The following is a 16,211-nucleotide window of genomic DNA, read 5'->3' as shown; positions in this document are numbered from 1 at the left end:
CTCATATTGAATAATGAATTTTCCAAATTTTCCTAAATATAACAAGTCAAAACGTAATAGTTATTCCTAATAAATTAAAGTATATTTGGACATCGATGCATCGATCGTAAAATTAATGTAGTTGTTTTTACTCATGTTGTAGTTGTTTTTTCGTGACTTAGTTCAGTTTTTTTCTTTACAGAGTTGCTACAACTTTTCAAAGTGAAACATTGTCATCATCGACTTGTTAAGGTCTTAAGGCTTCGCACAGGCTTCTAAGATTTAGAACATATTATTAACACAAATATTTAGCAACCCTATTTATATGCGCATGAGTGCGCCACGCGTAACTAAAACGAATACGCATGTGTGCACAAGTGATAAGCGACTAGTAACTATAAGTGTGTGTATTTTAGCATGGATATCACACACGCGAACAATTATTCTTCCCATATTTATGTGTATAAATATGGGAAGAATAATTGTTCGCGTGTGTGAGTTTGCTCACACATGGAAATGTAGGAAGAAATGCAAACTTTATGATGTCTGTGCACATTCTCGCGGTGCCACAAAGAAATTATACGCACATTAAATCCGTGGAGGTGTTATGTTTTTTTATTATCTTTTTATCATGCCTACACGTATACAATAACTAGTGTATCCTGGATTCGTTCAATATCACAGCGAGGACGATTTATTCTGGCATTCAAAATGAGAACTCGGACTTTATTCTTTTTTTTTTCGTTCGTTTTTTAATGCATGGGCCAAGGATAAGCGGAGTATTACATGTAAATGACTGAGAAGATGTTCCATAATAATGAGAACAAAATTGTTTTTGATGGATTGGAAACGTCAATTTATCGAAACTTTTCTGGTTTATCCTATACGTTTGTTTCCTGCGCTGTTATAAACGTTTTTGGTATATTCCGAATTTGCTTAATTTAACGGATTAATACATCTTTATGTATATACAATCAATGAAACGTTAAGTTTAATAAAGATCAGGATTTTCCAATTTATTAAAATGATTTCTACTCCAGTTTGGAACTTGTTAATTTTTAAAATAACGTAACCTGGCAATCGAAAGAGGCGCAAGTTTTTTAAGCAACATTGTCATATCATTCATATTTCCCAAAAAAATTATCAAATTCTTGTGGGATTCAGGTTGTTATTTGGATAGATCCTACTAATGAAATAAAATATCGCCTGAAACGAATAATTCGTTCATTATGAGTCTAAGATAAACTATTTTTTTAGTTCTCATCGACTCTACTCATCTTGTATTCCGACGTCGAGAGGATACGATGTTAATTAACAAAGACTGACACATGTTTCTGAATGGACCCCGTTTCCTTTAACGCTCTGAGATGTAGGAAGCTTAGGAAATCGAATGGCTCGATTATATCGATTAAGTAGCAGATAATTAACGTCCAATCGAATAATTAGAGTACATATTTCTAAATTAAAGGCAAAATAACGGTGGGTGTTTAGTTTTTTACTGTTTCGCACTTTAATTAACTTTTTATCAATGTCAAAATCCAACCCAAAAAAGTTTTTAAGTGACGATGCAGTCTAGAATGGAAATAGCTGACCGGTTGGGGGAATAGCAGTTTTATGAAATCAATATCAATTATCAGTTTCTAGCACGCACCTATTTTTTGGTAGGGTGAACACCAGACCAAATAAAATTTTTAAATTATTAATTCGTAAATTTTCCCAGCCGGAGATCGAATCCGGGACATCCCGCTTAAGAAACTCATACACAGAAATTCGATTAATATTTTATATTTCCCGAATGAGGTTATCGATTTAATGTAATTGTGAATGCTGTGATAATATGTTAGCTCTTATTTTATTTTGTACTTCTGGATAAGCCAGTTAAAAGGTAAAAAGTTACAAAGCCAGTCAAGGAAAATATTAGCTAAGCAATTATCACTCTTGACGGCCGACTGGGGCAGTGGGCAGCGACCCTGCTTTCTGACTCCTAGGCCGTGGGTTCGATTCCCACAACTGGAAAATGTTTGTGTGATGAACATGATTGTTTTTCAGTGTCCGGGTGTTTATCTGTACCCATAAAACAAGCTACGCTTACTATGGGGCTAAATGGTGATATGTGTATTGATGTAGTATCAATACAGCATCATTGGGCCTTCAACTGTTCACCGCTGGCCTAAAGGCCTGGTCCCAACTGGAGGGTTTGCCCAAAATCACCACGATGGACGGACGGGCAAAAGCTAGTGTGTTATAAATGTAGCTTGGCGAGTATTCGGAAATGTGTCTCTGAGTTTGTAAATAACCGAGTCACAAAGAACCGTTTAGACAACAGCTACTAGTGATCCTTAACGGCTTTATAACTTTTATTGCTTATTTGCTAGGTTTACGACGGCATAACGATCTACCTAATAATTGAGTTTTATTATTCGAAACATCGACGCGGACGATTGGTTATTATAATCGTTAAGTAATTGAGAGCTTAATCGATTATACGAACCGATCTCGATGGTAAATCTGAATTAGAAAGGATGTTATTTGGTTTATTTCCAAAACTGGATTTCCAATTTTTCGGAAACGGTGTTATTTTGTGGGCCTTTAATTGCAAAATAAGTTTAGTATTGGATGATAATCAGGTATCTCAGAAGATTATTTCATAACCAAACTTTTTACAAAGTCAAAGTCAAAAATTTCTTTATTTATAGGCACATAGATGGCACTTTTGATTACATGTCAATTGTGACAGAAGTGGTTTGATAGTGATAAATAAATTCGTCAACTTAAAACTAAAGCTACGAGGGTTCCGAAAGCGCCCTGGTAAAGAAGGAGCCCATAACGTATTATATAGACCCATATAACATAGATATTTCCCATCTTCTTCATTCAGTTGGTGTTTTTGATCTAATTAATTCAAAGGACATGACACTAGATTTTTTATTTTTTTGACTACAACTTTTTTAATATGTATTTGATGACTAGAAAATTGTTAGTGGGCCGCTAATGGGTTGATACTAATGAAGTTAAAATTAACTTTCCCTTTTGTGTTTTCTTAACTTCTCACGTAACCCCAATTATAAATCCGTGTTTGTTACGGAAACCAATATATTATGAATATTAAAACAAAAATTTGTTAATTATCGCTATGTGATAAACGCGTTGTCTTAATAACCGTAATTAAAGATTTTAACCAATGAGTTATGGCTTTATCGCCCCGGGATTGGTTTAAAACACGATAGAGTAAGATTTTAATATAATCAGGGGGGATAGAGTGATATGGGAATTCTCAAAAGGTTTATTTCCTTTATTTTTATAAGTGTCATGACTCTAGCGCAGTGGTTCGCGATAGGAACTTGTAGGTTTGTCCCGGATTCAATTTCGGGTGGGGATCGATAAATTAAATTATTGCAATTGAGACCCGCTGTTGAATGCTGAATGATGGATGAATGATTAATGAACGGTATAAGGATGGTGTGGATGGATGTAACAAAACCATCAGAGCACCAAACCAAAAGAAACAGCTAGTCTGTGATAGTGATAAATATTTAAAAATATTATACTATCATTCAGATATGAGCTCTGATAAAAGACTGTTATTACGAAATTACTGATTTGCACTTTGATTCAATTCATTTGTTACTAACTACATTGTGCGCTTCAAACAACCAGTATTGAATACGCATTAGATCTGATATCGCAAGGGTACTGAATATTCAGTAATTAGTTTAATTTGCATTTAAGAGCTAGTCTACAGTCTAGACTGGAACCAACCCGTTCTGGGTTTCGGAGAAATTAATGTCAAGTTACAATGTCAGACCAATGTAGGTAATTGTATAATTAAATATTAAATATCTCGATAGTCGAGATCATTGACCTTAGACTGTAATTAATGCAAATTCACACGTTCGGACAGCTTGGCACGGGCTCCTCACTCATAGATACAGTTATAGAGCACAGACTCACCACGCTGCTGCAGTGCGGGTTGGTGGGCTTTAACTAATGTTATTAAATGTTGGCCGGTCATTTTTTTCTTAGTTTTTTATTCATTCTAATGAAACGACAACGAATTACCCAGAGATTTTCAAAAGCAGCGCACTGCGATTGTGAAGTTTAAAAAAAAAACTTCGATTATTTAATTTTTACGGTGAGAGTGCCAGATCCATACGAACAGACATCCGGATGTCCTCGAACATTTTTGTACAAAATAATTGTTTAAAAAAAATATCAAGTACCTACCTACGTTTAAACGAATGTTTTTGCTTGATATTTATATGATAATGTTATCCTATAAGTGTAATGTGAGAAAAATATAGTAATTTTTAGTTTCAAAAAGTCCATGACTTTCATATATAGGGAGTAGAGCATCACCCTTCGCTTATGAGGTGTGCAATACTTAGAATATTTATAAACACACACTGAAGAAATTCATGCTCAATCACACAAACCTTTTCCAGCAGTGGGAATCGAACCCACGGCCTTGGATCAGAGAGCAGGGTCTCTGCAAACCGCGCCAATCGGCCGTCAAAGTAATGATGACAAAAAAACTAGAGCAAAGACAGTCGCACGTGAATAAACAGCCTGATCCAAAGTTTCCGAGGACGGTGGGGCACGCAATAGGAAAATAGTTTCCCATTTAATGTAATAGTGGCGTCGCGTCCGGTGCGCGCCGATTTGCTTTATTATCGTGCGACTGCCTCGCCGCGGCATGGTGGGTCACCTGATGATTGTGTTTATCTGTTGCAGCCAGTGTAAGACTTCAATTACAAACAATCGACGCTTATAGTAAAAACCTTCCTCCTTAGCGCAGCGGTGAGCGCTGGGAGTTTAAGTAGGAGGTCCCGGGTTCGAATCCCCTACAGGGGCAATTTGAGATTTTATAATTTCTAAATTTTCTTTGGTCCGGTAGAAGGCTTTAGCCGTGGCTAGTTACCACCCTACCGACAAAGCCGTGCCGCCAAGTGGGAAATGTTTGTGTGATGAACATGATTGTTTTTCAGTGTCTGGGTGTTTATCTGTATATTATAAGTATTATTAATAAATAAATAATAATAAATATACTACGACAATACACACATCGCCCCCTAGCCCCAAAGTAAGCGTAGCTTGTGTTATGGGTACTAAGATGACGATGATGATGAATATTTTTATGAATAATATACATAAATATACATATAAACACCCAGACACTGAAACACATTCATGCTCATCACACAGACATTTTCCAGTTGTGGGAATCGAACCCACGGCCTTGGACTCAGAAAGCAGGGTCGCTGCCCACTGCGCCAGTCGGCCGTCCAGTATTATATTCATAAAAATATTCAACAGCTATCTTAGTACCCATAAAACAAGCTACGCTTACTATGGGGCTGAATGGCGTTGTGTGTATTGTCGTGGTATCAATACAGCATCACAGGGGCTTTAACTGTTCACCGCTGGCCTAAACGCCTGTCCCAAAATCACCACGATGTATTGACGGACAAAAGCTAGTGTGTTATAAATGCAGCTTGGCGAGACGTATTGGGAAATGTGTCTCTGAGTTTGTAAATAACCGAGTCACAATGTGATATAACAGATAAAGTGTTCCGGTGTGATGGCGCGTAGAAACCGATTAGGGGTATAACTACCATACTCTAGTTCTTCTTCGGATCTCTTCATTTCAGATTTGATCACGTGGTATCTCTACTCCTAGCATAGCCATAGTTTTGGTGGTTAGAAGTACTAGAAATGATGCAAAGTATAAAAGGTATGAAATAAATCCGGTTGGGCAATGAAAACAAGAGCAATCGAGTTGTTTTAGATACTTACTTTGGCCCCCGTTGGTAATTGTGGAAACCTCAGCTAATCTACTCAATAGAGCAAACTCACTCAATTGAGTGTTCGCTGGGAGCGTCCTAATATACTGTCGTTTCGTAACTACGGGTTTATGACACACTATATTATGAGATCATTAGCTCGCGACTTTGTTCGCGTTCTTTTTGATTTTTTAAAGAGAAATAATTTTTAGGAGCGTTGAGCACTTTATGGGTGAACAAATATCGTGGAAGTCGCGTCATCGTCACAGAACACTTTCCATGAGCTATATGTATACCTACTGGGTATACTATTTTAGTCCCCAAACACTAGACTGAAGAAAATTGGGAAACAATAAATGCCAAGATTTCCTCGGCCGGGGATTGAACGCGGAACCTACTTTATCGCATCGTTCAAGACTGGGCTAGAGAGGTTGGCGAGCTATACATGAGCCGAATATAAATAAAACAAATATTAATAAATAAATAAACTACGTCAATACACACATCGCCATCTAGCCCCAAAGTAAGCGTAGCTTGTGTTTTGGGTACTGAGATTAGTGATGAATATTTTTATGAATTATATACATAAATACTAAGAATATACATATAAACAACCAGACACTGAAAAACATTCATGTTCATCACACAAACATTTTCCAGTAGTGGGAATGGAACCCACGGCCTTGGGTTCAGAAAGCAGGGTCGCTGAAAACTGCGCCAATCGGCCGTTAAATATCCCAAGTACCTTAATTTGATTAAAGGATTTAATTGGATTAAATGTTAGTATTTGTTCTGTTTAATTTACCTATTTACTCTTTTTTCTAAGTTCAACGCACACAAAACTAAATATTGGTGATGCGGTATCCGATAATTAAAACAAAACCGAAGCGCACCGACCACCGAATAAATTAGAGAGATGTCACTTCTCGCGGTCCGGTGTAAAAAATCCACGGGTTTTCAAAAATGTCATATACCCTGTGTCGGTTTTCGGAGTTCTCGTATTTTAATTTTGTTTGCGTTGCATACGATTATTGGGACAGTTATGTTTTAGTGCGGTGTAGTAAGTAAGGTGAGAAAGTATAATAACTATTTGTGATACATTTGTGATTTGCTATTTTTAGGATTCCGGAATTTAAACAGTTTAACTAAACCTACACTGCTGTCATCTGTTCGTATTCCCACTGTTAGTATTTTGGCGAGTTTTAAATATCATGAATCTACTTCAATACCTAGTGATTTAGAATAAAATTTAGACTTTTTTTCGGATTTTGAGAACAGCAACAGATACAATTTTAAAGCTTAAATTCGAAACCGTTAATCGAATACAATTCCAATGACCAAGTTAAATTTTAGCAGTTGTCATTCAAAAGTATTTATATTTCATTCATCTGAGAACGCTATGTACTATGGCTGATTCTTTATGCAAAACATGAGCCAGCCCTTCTGTTACCAGATGAGGCAATAAACCGCGGTCCATGGTGGGTCTTAACTAAAAACTATTCAGATATAATTTATTTGAATAAACAATCATACTTAGTTCTCCTACTCAGCGCATTTATCATATTTTGGATCCTGCATTCATACGTTAATGCTCTATGAAACGAAAACATAGATATGGCAAATAAACTTTTTTAAACTTTGCGGCAGAGTTTTAAAGGTGAAATCTATGCTCCAACTCTGGGAAACACTTTTATTGTGCAATCACGAGAGCCTGTCGTTTGTCGGTTAGTGCGCCGTGTGACATATTTTTGTGTTAATTAAGCCAATTCACGTTGGACGCATAATTAGTGTAAAGGACACGTATTAGCAGCTGTTTTACTTTGTTGTGGAAAGTTTGTGCCACAGACAAATAACCTAGATTCTAAAAGTAGGAATAACAATTGGGCACAATAACCACGGATAAATAACCAAGGATTTTATGTGTGAAGATGATGAAAAACTAGATTTACTAACTGACTAAGCGAGTAGGAAAGTTGAAGTGGTGTTGGACCGGCTATATAACTGTTTTACAAAGGGTTCTTAAACTAAATACTAAGTTAGTCTTTAGACTTAGATTAAACTTGGTGTGAAGGATAGCGAACCACAGCACAGATAAGTAATATTGCACCAGAAATAGTGGTTACAAGTTCCTTGAAATAGTATAACAATGAAACTCACCACTAGCTTGCAGTTTTCTTTCTTGTGAATCGTCTGCGTCCAGCATCGATTGCTTTTGGAAGAAGTTCTATGGAAAAGATAAACGACATTTTTATAACTATAAACCCTGGTAATCTGCAAAATATTTATAACTTTTTTATTGTATTAATTGACGTGCATGCAAGGAACAAGTCCTGGAACGTGCCAGCCTTTATCCATCAGCCTGGCGTGTAGGTGTTAAGGCTTATGAGCCTAGAATTACACCGGCAACCACGCCTTTAGCGGAACACTGTAATGATGCTTGATAGCAGAAATAAGCATGGCATTTGCTCCAGCAAGACAACCAGTCCTCTAATCATTCTCACATAATAATAGTGATTTTAGTGCATAGAATCTACCTTTAACTCTGTAAAATTTACTTGGGTAATGGGTTTCTTGATTTTAATTCAAAATTCAAATTCAAACTTTCTTTATTCATGTAGGCCTATCACAGGCACTTATGAAGCGTTCATACATATTTGTTCACATAATTGTAAGGGGATTTTTCATTTTCATTTTCATTTATTCAGAATATTGGTAAGGGTACAGAATTGACACAATAAACATGGTGCCACGATAACTGTTGCAGTAGTATAAACTGTGTCGCAACAATTAACGCCCACCTCCAACAATAAATGTATAGCACCAATAAGACAAAAGTAGAACACAGTAAATGCCAATAAAAAAAAATAAAAAAAAAAAAAAAATGTAAGGGGATGGTGATAACTTGGTTCGCCAACTGAAATCTAAAGCTTCGAGGGTTCCAAACGCGGCCTGGTCTAAGAAGAGCCCACAACAAACTTAGCCGGGTATTTTTTTTTGTTATCACCATCTCACAGTAAATTTATATTAAGCTATGAAGCTAGAGCAATTCACACCCAAGCTTTTTTATCGTTTAAGTAATCCTTAATATTATAATAGGAATAATTTTAGGACTTCCAACTCACGGATGAGTGGACTTTCTTTACCTGCATTTGTAAATTGGACAAATCCTCCAAATTCTTCCTCATCATCATGTTTTGGTCGAATTCTGAGACACTGTTGCCTGCACTTGAGGTCGTAGACTGTTCCTGTGCAAAGGTTAAATAAAAATATATGTGTAATTAGATAACTGAATATAATGGACTGGTCGTTTGACACTTTGTTGGACAACCTCTTTGGTCTTATAAATGGGAGCTCTCTCGGTTATAAGGTTAAATCTCCGGCAGGGGCAATTTAGGAATTATGCTTTCAGAATTTTCTCTGGTCTGGTGTGGTGGGATTCTCTCAGGTGTTGGCTAGTTACGCCTCACATAGAGACGAGAAATTGGGGAACCTTTTCCTCCAGGGTGTGTACCCGGAGCCTCCCAAAGATGTGCTGAGGAAAGCCACCGAGTTGGCTTTCGTTCCCAAGAAGCCTGGTTACCATTCGAAAGACATACAGCCTATAGCGTTCCGGTACGATTTCGCGTAGAAAACGATAAAAGATAAGGCTTGTAATAGCCATACCCCTGGTATGTTAGCGCAATACCATCTTAGAATGCATCATCTGTTACCAAGTGAGACTGCAGTCAAAGGCTGTCTTGTCTTTACAAGTAGTAGTAAAAAAGACATGTTCCTGGGGAAGTGCCCTCAAAGTCAAACTATTTGTACACTTATATACTAAAAAAGATACAACATTGCCGTTGTTTAAGTATTAATTTATAGTTTTATGTGTGTGATGATTATACCTGTCCATCAGCATCCTTTGTCACGCTGAGATCCAGGGTCTGCTCCCCATCGTCTGAACTACCCTCCTCGTCTTTACTCAACAGCCTCATAATGTTTAATGTTCTTTGCCTGATGAAATAAATGCACATTAAACAAATAGCAGAGACCTCTTGGTGATTTATACACTTTTAAACTGATATGAGGTAATACCAGTGTGATGCGATTTCTTGATAATTGCTGCAGTAGTATAAAAACAAATGCGTTAACACTCAAACGCGACTACTGTTTCCTTTCATCGTAAGTAAATCGTAAAAGTTGGTTTTTTAATGGCGGATTAAAGTTAATTACTATTAGATAATTACTACATGAGTTGCTAGGGACAATAACATAACTTTAAACTTCCAAAGTCGTGCACAGATTGTACTATTGTTTTATTGTGCAAAACGCGTGAGTGGAGTGACCGGTGACTTACTGCCATCCCTCAAAGCAATAGCTACAAATATTGTAGACGTTTTGTTTCAGAATTAAATTATTTTTGTGACGTCAAAGTGCGTCTAATAAACTTTTTTTAGGATAATACTGTTTAGTTAGCGATGTTACTAATCATCAAGATTCACCATCGTCAACATATCAACAGATTAACTTCCACTGCTGGACATAGGTATTTTGTAGAGAGTTCCAAGTACACAATCTTTGGTTGCCAGCGGCTTCTAGCAACTCGTTTAATGTCGTCTTTCCAGCTCGTTGGGTGCCGACCAACACTTTGCTTGGGCACCAACGTAAGTTAAAATAATTAAGTTCCAAAAAATACTTACATTGTAGATTTAATATAGTTGTCCGGAGTTTTTGGTGGAGTAATATTGGTAGACCCTTCATCCTCTGTTGCTGATGAAGATCGTCGAAGGCTTCTATCGGTTCCATCTCCTGAGTCGTGGCGTCGTTTTAGACTTCGAGGTAGTTCGGTAAATGGTTTGGGAACTGTTGTAGAGAAATCAGTGGTTAGAAGCAGTTAAAGAGTAACATTTTAGGCAAAAATATCAAGAAATAATTGTTATGAGAGAAAAGCCTTTAAGATTTCAATTAGATCTGGGTTACTGATTTCTAATTAAAAAAATGCAGTTTTCTAACGTCACAAATTTAATTTAAACAACATTTTCTAAATCGTTTTCTGATTAAAAAAACGATAATCACTAGTTCCAAAAATAGATAAGTACACTATCCCAGTAATTGACCAGAAAAATAGTTCTGTGGTTGTTTTCATTTTCAATAAAACAAGTTATGCAGAACTTTTTTATCGTTTCGCATAAAAACTGATTAAAGAAATATCAAGCTCAGCACTGCAAATATTTATAAACATTTCGACTTCTAAAAACTTAACAGATATAATAGTGACAAAAATAAGTGCTCTTACCTTGAAGTGCCTGCAGTGCTAATATTTGGCCACTTATAGCATCAGCAACTTCATTCGACGACAGACCATAGATTCCTAGTAACTCCTTCATCGTATTCATGGCGTAGTCCCTTAAAATTCTATTTGTAGCGTTTGAAGCATCACCGTTTTGCTGAGGCTCATTTGGCTCTACAACTTGTTGATTTTCTAATCTTGCATTTGTATTGACATCTTGCTCTTTTCCTTCATCATCACTATCTGAATCCCTTCTTCTAGGCGGAGAGTTAGTCTTTATTAACTGAGATATAGCAAATGGATTTTTGGCACAGAAGGTTTTATTTTGTAAATTACTAAAATTTAAGACGGTACGATCCCTCTCAGTGTCCTGGTTTATTTGTAAGCTGTGTATGTAGGAACGCTGAAAGGAGTCCACCTTTTTGTCTTCTGACAAGTTGTTTTGGTAATTTGTGTCTAAGTTTTCATTTGAATCGGTACTTAATCTTCGACTCAGGTCAACAGCACCACTCTTTAGTAAACTAAAGTTCTTTACACCTATTTTAGCGTAATTCCCTTCATCTGTTTCATCTTCTGCTTGTTCGGGTGTTGTCCTTCCATTTATAGGACTGGGTAGTTCACAATTGGCACCGTTTGATTCATCAGAGAAGGTCGTTGTGTTGGGAGCACATCTTGGTTTGAAGTTCTTTCTCTTATTTCTTTTTGGCATGTTGTAGTATGACGACATGTCCGTGCTGTGTTCTTCCTGGTGGTCAGAAGCGTCGGTATTCCACTCGGTTGCATGGTGCATATACAAAGGTTCCTCCGGCCCAGCTTGAAGTCTTTCGTGTATCGATTCCTGGTGGGCTGCCATCGCAGTAGTCATCTCTGGACTCTGGTCACCGCGACTCGAGGCAAGTCCGACCTGTAACAATACAGAGTCAGCTACTTTCGCGAGATTACAAACAATCAAATTTGAATTCAACACATTTTAGCGTCCAATAATAACAGTGATTCATTTTCGTTCGTTTTAAATGGAGACAATGTGTCCGGAGGAGACAATAGCCCTTTGTTGACAGTGAGATTAGCTGAATACTGTAGAATGTTTTGAATTCAATTTAAAATTTTCTCGCTGCTGTTTGTAAAATAATAAAACTGTATTGATTTTTGTTTTAATTGCAGCTTTGATCCCTAATGGTCGTTCACCTTTGACCTTATAGACGAAACTTACCAAGGAGCTGGTTTGTTGAAAGTTACATCCTAGTTGGCTTCGTACATATTTGTTCAGTCTTCAAAATCAGCCAACGTTTGCACCTGAAACAATAAATAAAAATTTGATTAATGACAAACAATTACCAACAAGCATTATGCATATTAGATTTACCGTTACATAATTTTAAAGAATGTATAAAAACTTATTTAATACATCGCTTCCGTTACTATACTATTGATGAATTTCTTAATGACAAGGTTGCCTGGAAACAAACCGCTCCACTTTCATCTCACACAAGATAGAACAATGATTGTTTCTTGCCGGCTTCTTCTCGGTAGAATCTGCCTTCCGAACCAGTGGTAGAGTCACTACAAACAAACATACTTGACGTTGCTTATATTACTACTACGGTCTACTTGAAATAAATCAAATTTGAATTTAAATTTGCAGAATGGTGGGTACAAGCTCTATAAGAGAGAAGTGGTATCGCAGCGGTAGGTTATGAAAAGGCTTAGGATGAAGAGAAAAGGAATAGTAAAATTTTACACCAAGAAAGCAATACAGTTAAGAAATGTTTTGACTCTAGATTATATTATTAAGTAAACGCATAAACTTTTCAAAAGTTACAATAAGTAATTTAGAGTCTGATATATATATTATATTTAAATTTAAATATCAGTACAGATGAAGCGGTGAGAGCGCATTGGGTAGGAGCTGGACTTCCCAGCACGCGCCTCTAACTTTTCTACGTTATGTGCGTTTAAAAAAATTCAAATATCACTTGCTTCAACAGTAAAGGAAAAGATCGTGAGGGAATATCCTGCCTGAGAGTTCTACATAATGTTCTCAAAGGTGTGTGGAGTCCACCAATCTGCACTGGGGGAGCGTGGTGGACTACAGCCTTAACCCCTACTCATTGTGGGAGGAGACCCGTACTCTGTAGTGGGCCGGCAATCGGTTGATGTGATGATGGTGGTGACCGTTACAGATTAGTAGAATATCTAAGAGGAATTAAGTTAAAGCCATAATGAACTTAACGGTATAAAGAAATATAATGTATTATTCAAGAAACTTAATAATTTCGTAATCTATAGTAATAAAGAAAAACGTGTAGGTAGGTAATTACTCTAGTTTGGTAATTCTATATTATTACAGAGCAAGATCGCCGCTTATGATTAAATGTTTAGAAGTGGCCAAGGAATTAAGTGCTGTAAACAAATTTGACTAACATGCCAGAATCGCGTAAACCGATACAATATAAAATAGTATGGGAGGCGGTGGTCAAATTAAAGCAGGTACTTGATAAAGGTAAATACATGTATCCCTGTTTAAAAGACACAATATCAAACGAGTTGCAGTAGACACAGTAAACACGAGGTGCGATACTCTCATCAATAGCTGTTCACTGCTGGACCAAAGGCCCCTCCCACCGGCAGGATTTGTCCATCATACCACGGTTCGTGACTGCAGAGGATCAGTGGCGTGCATAGAGGGTTTGCACAGGGTATGCAGATGATATAAAATGAGTTATATTAAGTCAGACTTAAGGGTAGGCTTTTTATAACTCTCACAATACCTATCCTTAAGTTTTTTATAACTCGTAGATTTTTTTCATTTTATGTAATCTGCATACCCTCTACTGTGTGCACTGGGTTTCTTACCAGGGTATGCATACAGCAGGAAAATTTCATAAAATGGAAAAAATCCTCCTCTTATACGGGCTATATTAAAATTTTAGGGTATGCAGTGCTTTTGTACATGTATGAAGTGCACGCCACTGCAGTGGATGTAGCACTGCTGCCCGTTTTCCGTTATATTCCTTAAGTCTACATACTCGTACTACTTTAAGCGTCAGAAAAGAGCTACTTTAATACTTAGTAGCAGTAGTAGTACGAGTAGGTAGCACTAAGTTACTGTTATTTAGATTTTTGAAACCCATTCTCATCAATTTATTAACTTAGAAATGTATTTAATCAAGTAGCAACTTATATTTTCCCACTTGCTCTTTGACCATGTAATACACCGTTCCGTTTTCTAGGCGAATTGACGTAATTCGCCCGTAATTTAAAGATAATGATACAAAAAAACGGCCGCGGCGAGTATTTCGAGTATCACGCATCGATCAACTCGCTATGAAATTAATTATATTCAACATATTAGATCTATTTTCGAGAAAACGAGATTGCTTTAAGCGGAGCGCGAGAAAAAATAACATATTCAATGTCCATGATGAAATTGGTAAGTTTTTATTGGCGTACAGGTTTTTACGCGACTACGAAAAAGAGGGTGATGCTATTTTTTCAGATGAACGAGTACGCTTCACAGGCATGAATATACTGAGCATAAGCTTCACCTGTCATAAAACAAAGGGGTGTTGTCCTGAACCCGAATCAAAATTTAAAAATTCTTAATTCATGTAGGCATAACACAGGCACTTATGAAGCGTTCATACATATATGCCTCGACTATTGCGATGTGATCTTTATATCCATATCTGTTGACTTCAAACTAAAGCTAGGAGGGTTCCAAATGCCCCCTAGTCTAAGAAGGGCCCACAACAAACTTAGCCGGGTATTTTTTTTTATCACCATCTCACAGTCAATCAATCAAACACAGGACCTCATGGTGCCTAGCTAGCCACTATACCGAATAGATATTAATTTACTTATCAGCATTCAAGATCATCTAATTAAAAATAGAATTCCGGACTTGCTAACCTATTTCGTATATTTTCACCACTACACCATCGAGTAAATTATGAGTCTCAAAATATGTACATAAACTCACGTCTTAAATATATATGGACCTACGTACGATAATAAACGGGTAATAAGTTTTTCATTGAATGCAAATTTTATTATGCAAATTCACGATTTTTTTACACAGAAATATGCTATCATTCAAATAATTTAGGTGCCGTAGATATTTAAACTGTAAAGTGTAAGTGCCACATAATACAAAGATAAAAGTCAAAGACAAGAAAGAAGCTCGTATATAATTAACTATAAACTTAATTATTGTTTTAACAGCTTATTTAATACTTTACGAGTAACTTAATTTAGCAATAAGGGAATAATTCGTGGCGTACAGTTCATGACTGGGTAAAAGCATACCACGTTATCTTCGTTAAATCTAATAAGTGTGTTAACGTAAAAGAGCCATTTAATTCAAAATAAGTAACTTAAAGTTCTATATTTGAAAGAAGTTCGGACTCTGTATGGGTCTATAAGTTTGTGCAGGTCTGGACCTTTTTTCCTTTTGTTCATCCAAAATAAAGTAAGTCTTACGTGTTTGTATCTAATATAATTGTACAGGGGAGAGGACTCATATCTCTATAGTACGTGTTTTTATTCCGTTTAGGTATCAGTGATTCAACCAAATATAGTATTAAACTATTATTTCTGTTACTATTTAATAATTGTGTGAATAAATGATTTTATTATTATTATTTTTAACTCCTCTTAAAAATATGGTATTAATAGCAAACCAAATTGGAACAGTGTGGAGAGTTGTATATTAGTATATTCCCTTCATCCAGCGTCCACTGCCCATCTTGTTGTGTATTCTCTTTTTGTTTTGATTGAATAAAGTTTTTCCATCTTTCTCTTTTTTGTCTCAGTGGATGCCTAGGTGGATAATAGGATGGTGATGATGGTGACACAATATCCGCTCTACTTTAGGTGAATCTCTTTGATAGGTAGGTACATATTAACAAAATGGCGAACACAAATTGTATTCTTCAAGTTTTTGTTGGCAGTTCGTTAAATATTTAATAAATCATTTTTCTGAGTAAAGAATTAAATTGATGCCGGAAAAAATTGCTCGACCCGACGAGTGTTTTATGTGTTACTGTTGTAAAAAAACTTTGTAAATGTATGTTTTTGAACAATAAAATTTAGCTAACGGCACATATATTTCGTAAGTTTCCATTTTTTTAAGCTACTGAATCTTTATTTGAAATAAAAAAAAACTTTTGAATTGATGTGGTAAA

General features: G+C 36.3%; 1 protein-coding gene across 5 annotated transcripts in view; it reads right to left on the bottom strand.

Annotated features, from left to right (window-relative positions):
* LOC120634481 overlaps positions 1-16,211 on the bottom strand; it is a 156,435-nt gene that overhangs the window by 33,499 nt on the left and 106,725 nt on the right. For all 5 annotated transcript variants that reach the window (XM_039905105.1, XM_039905104.1, XM_039905102.1 and 2 more), the window contains 6 exons: positions 12,239-12,321; positions 11,035-11,932; positions 10,439-10,601; positions 9,644-9,752; positions 8,903-9,004; positions 7,917-7,983 (listed from right to left, as the gene is read on the bottom strand). In XM_039905105.1, coding sequence (XP_039761039.1) covers positions 7,917-7,983; positions 8,903-9,004; positions 9,644-9,752; positions 10,439-10,601; positions 11,035-11,893 — 1,300 coding nt within the window. In that variant the 5' untranslated portion in view covers positions 11,894-11,932; positions 12,239-12,321. The remainder of the gene's footprint in view (positions 1-7,916; positions 7,984-8,902; positions 9,005-9,643; positions 9,753-10,438; positions 10,602-11,034; positions 11,933-12,238; positions 12,322-16,211) is intronic.

The sequence above is a fragment of the Pararge aegeria genome, chromosome 24 (assembly GCF_905163445.1).
Source record: "Pararge aegeria chromosome 24, ilParAegt1.1, whole genome shotgun sequence".
In the NCBI taxonomy this organism is placed as follows: Eukaryota; Metazoa; Arthropoda; class Insecta; order Lepidoptera; family Nymphalidae; genus Pararge; species Pararge aegeria.
Note: the sequence above shows the minus strand (reverse complement) of the source record. Positions and strands in the feature narration are given on the sequence as shown.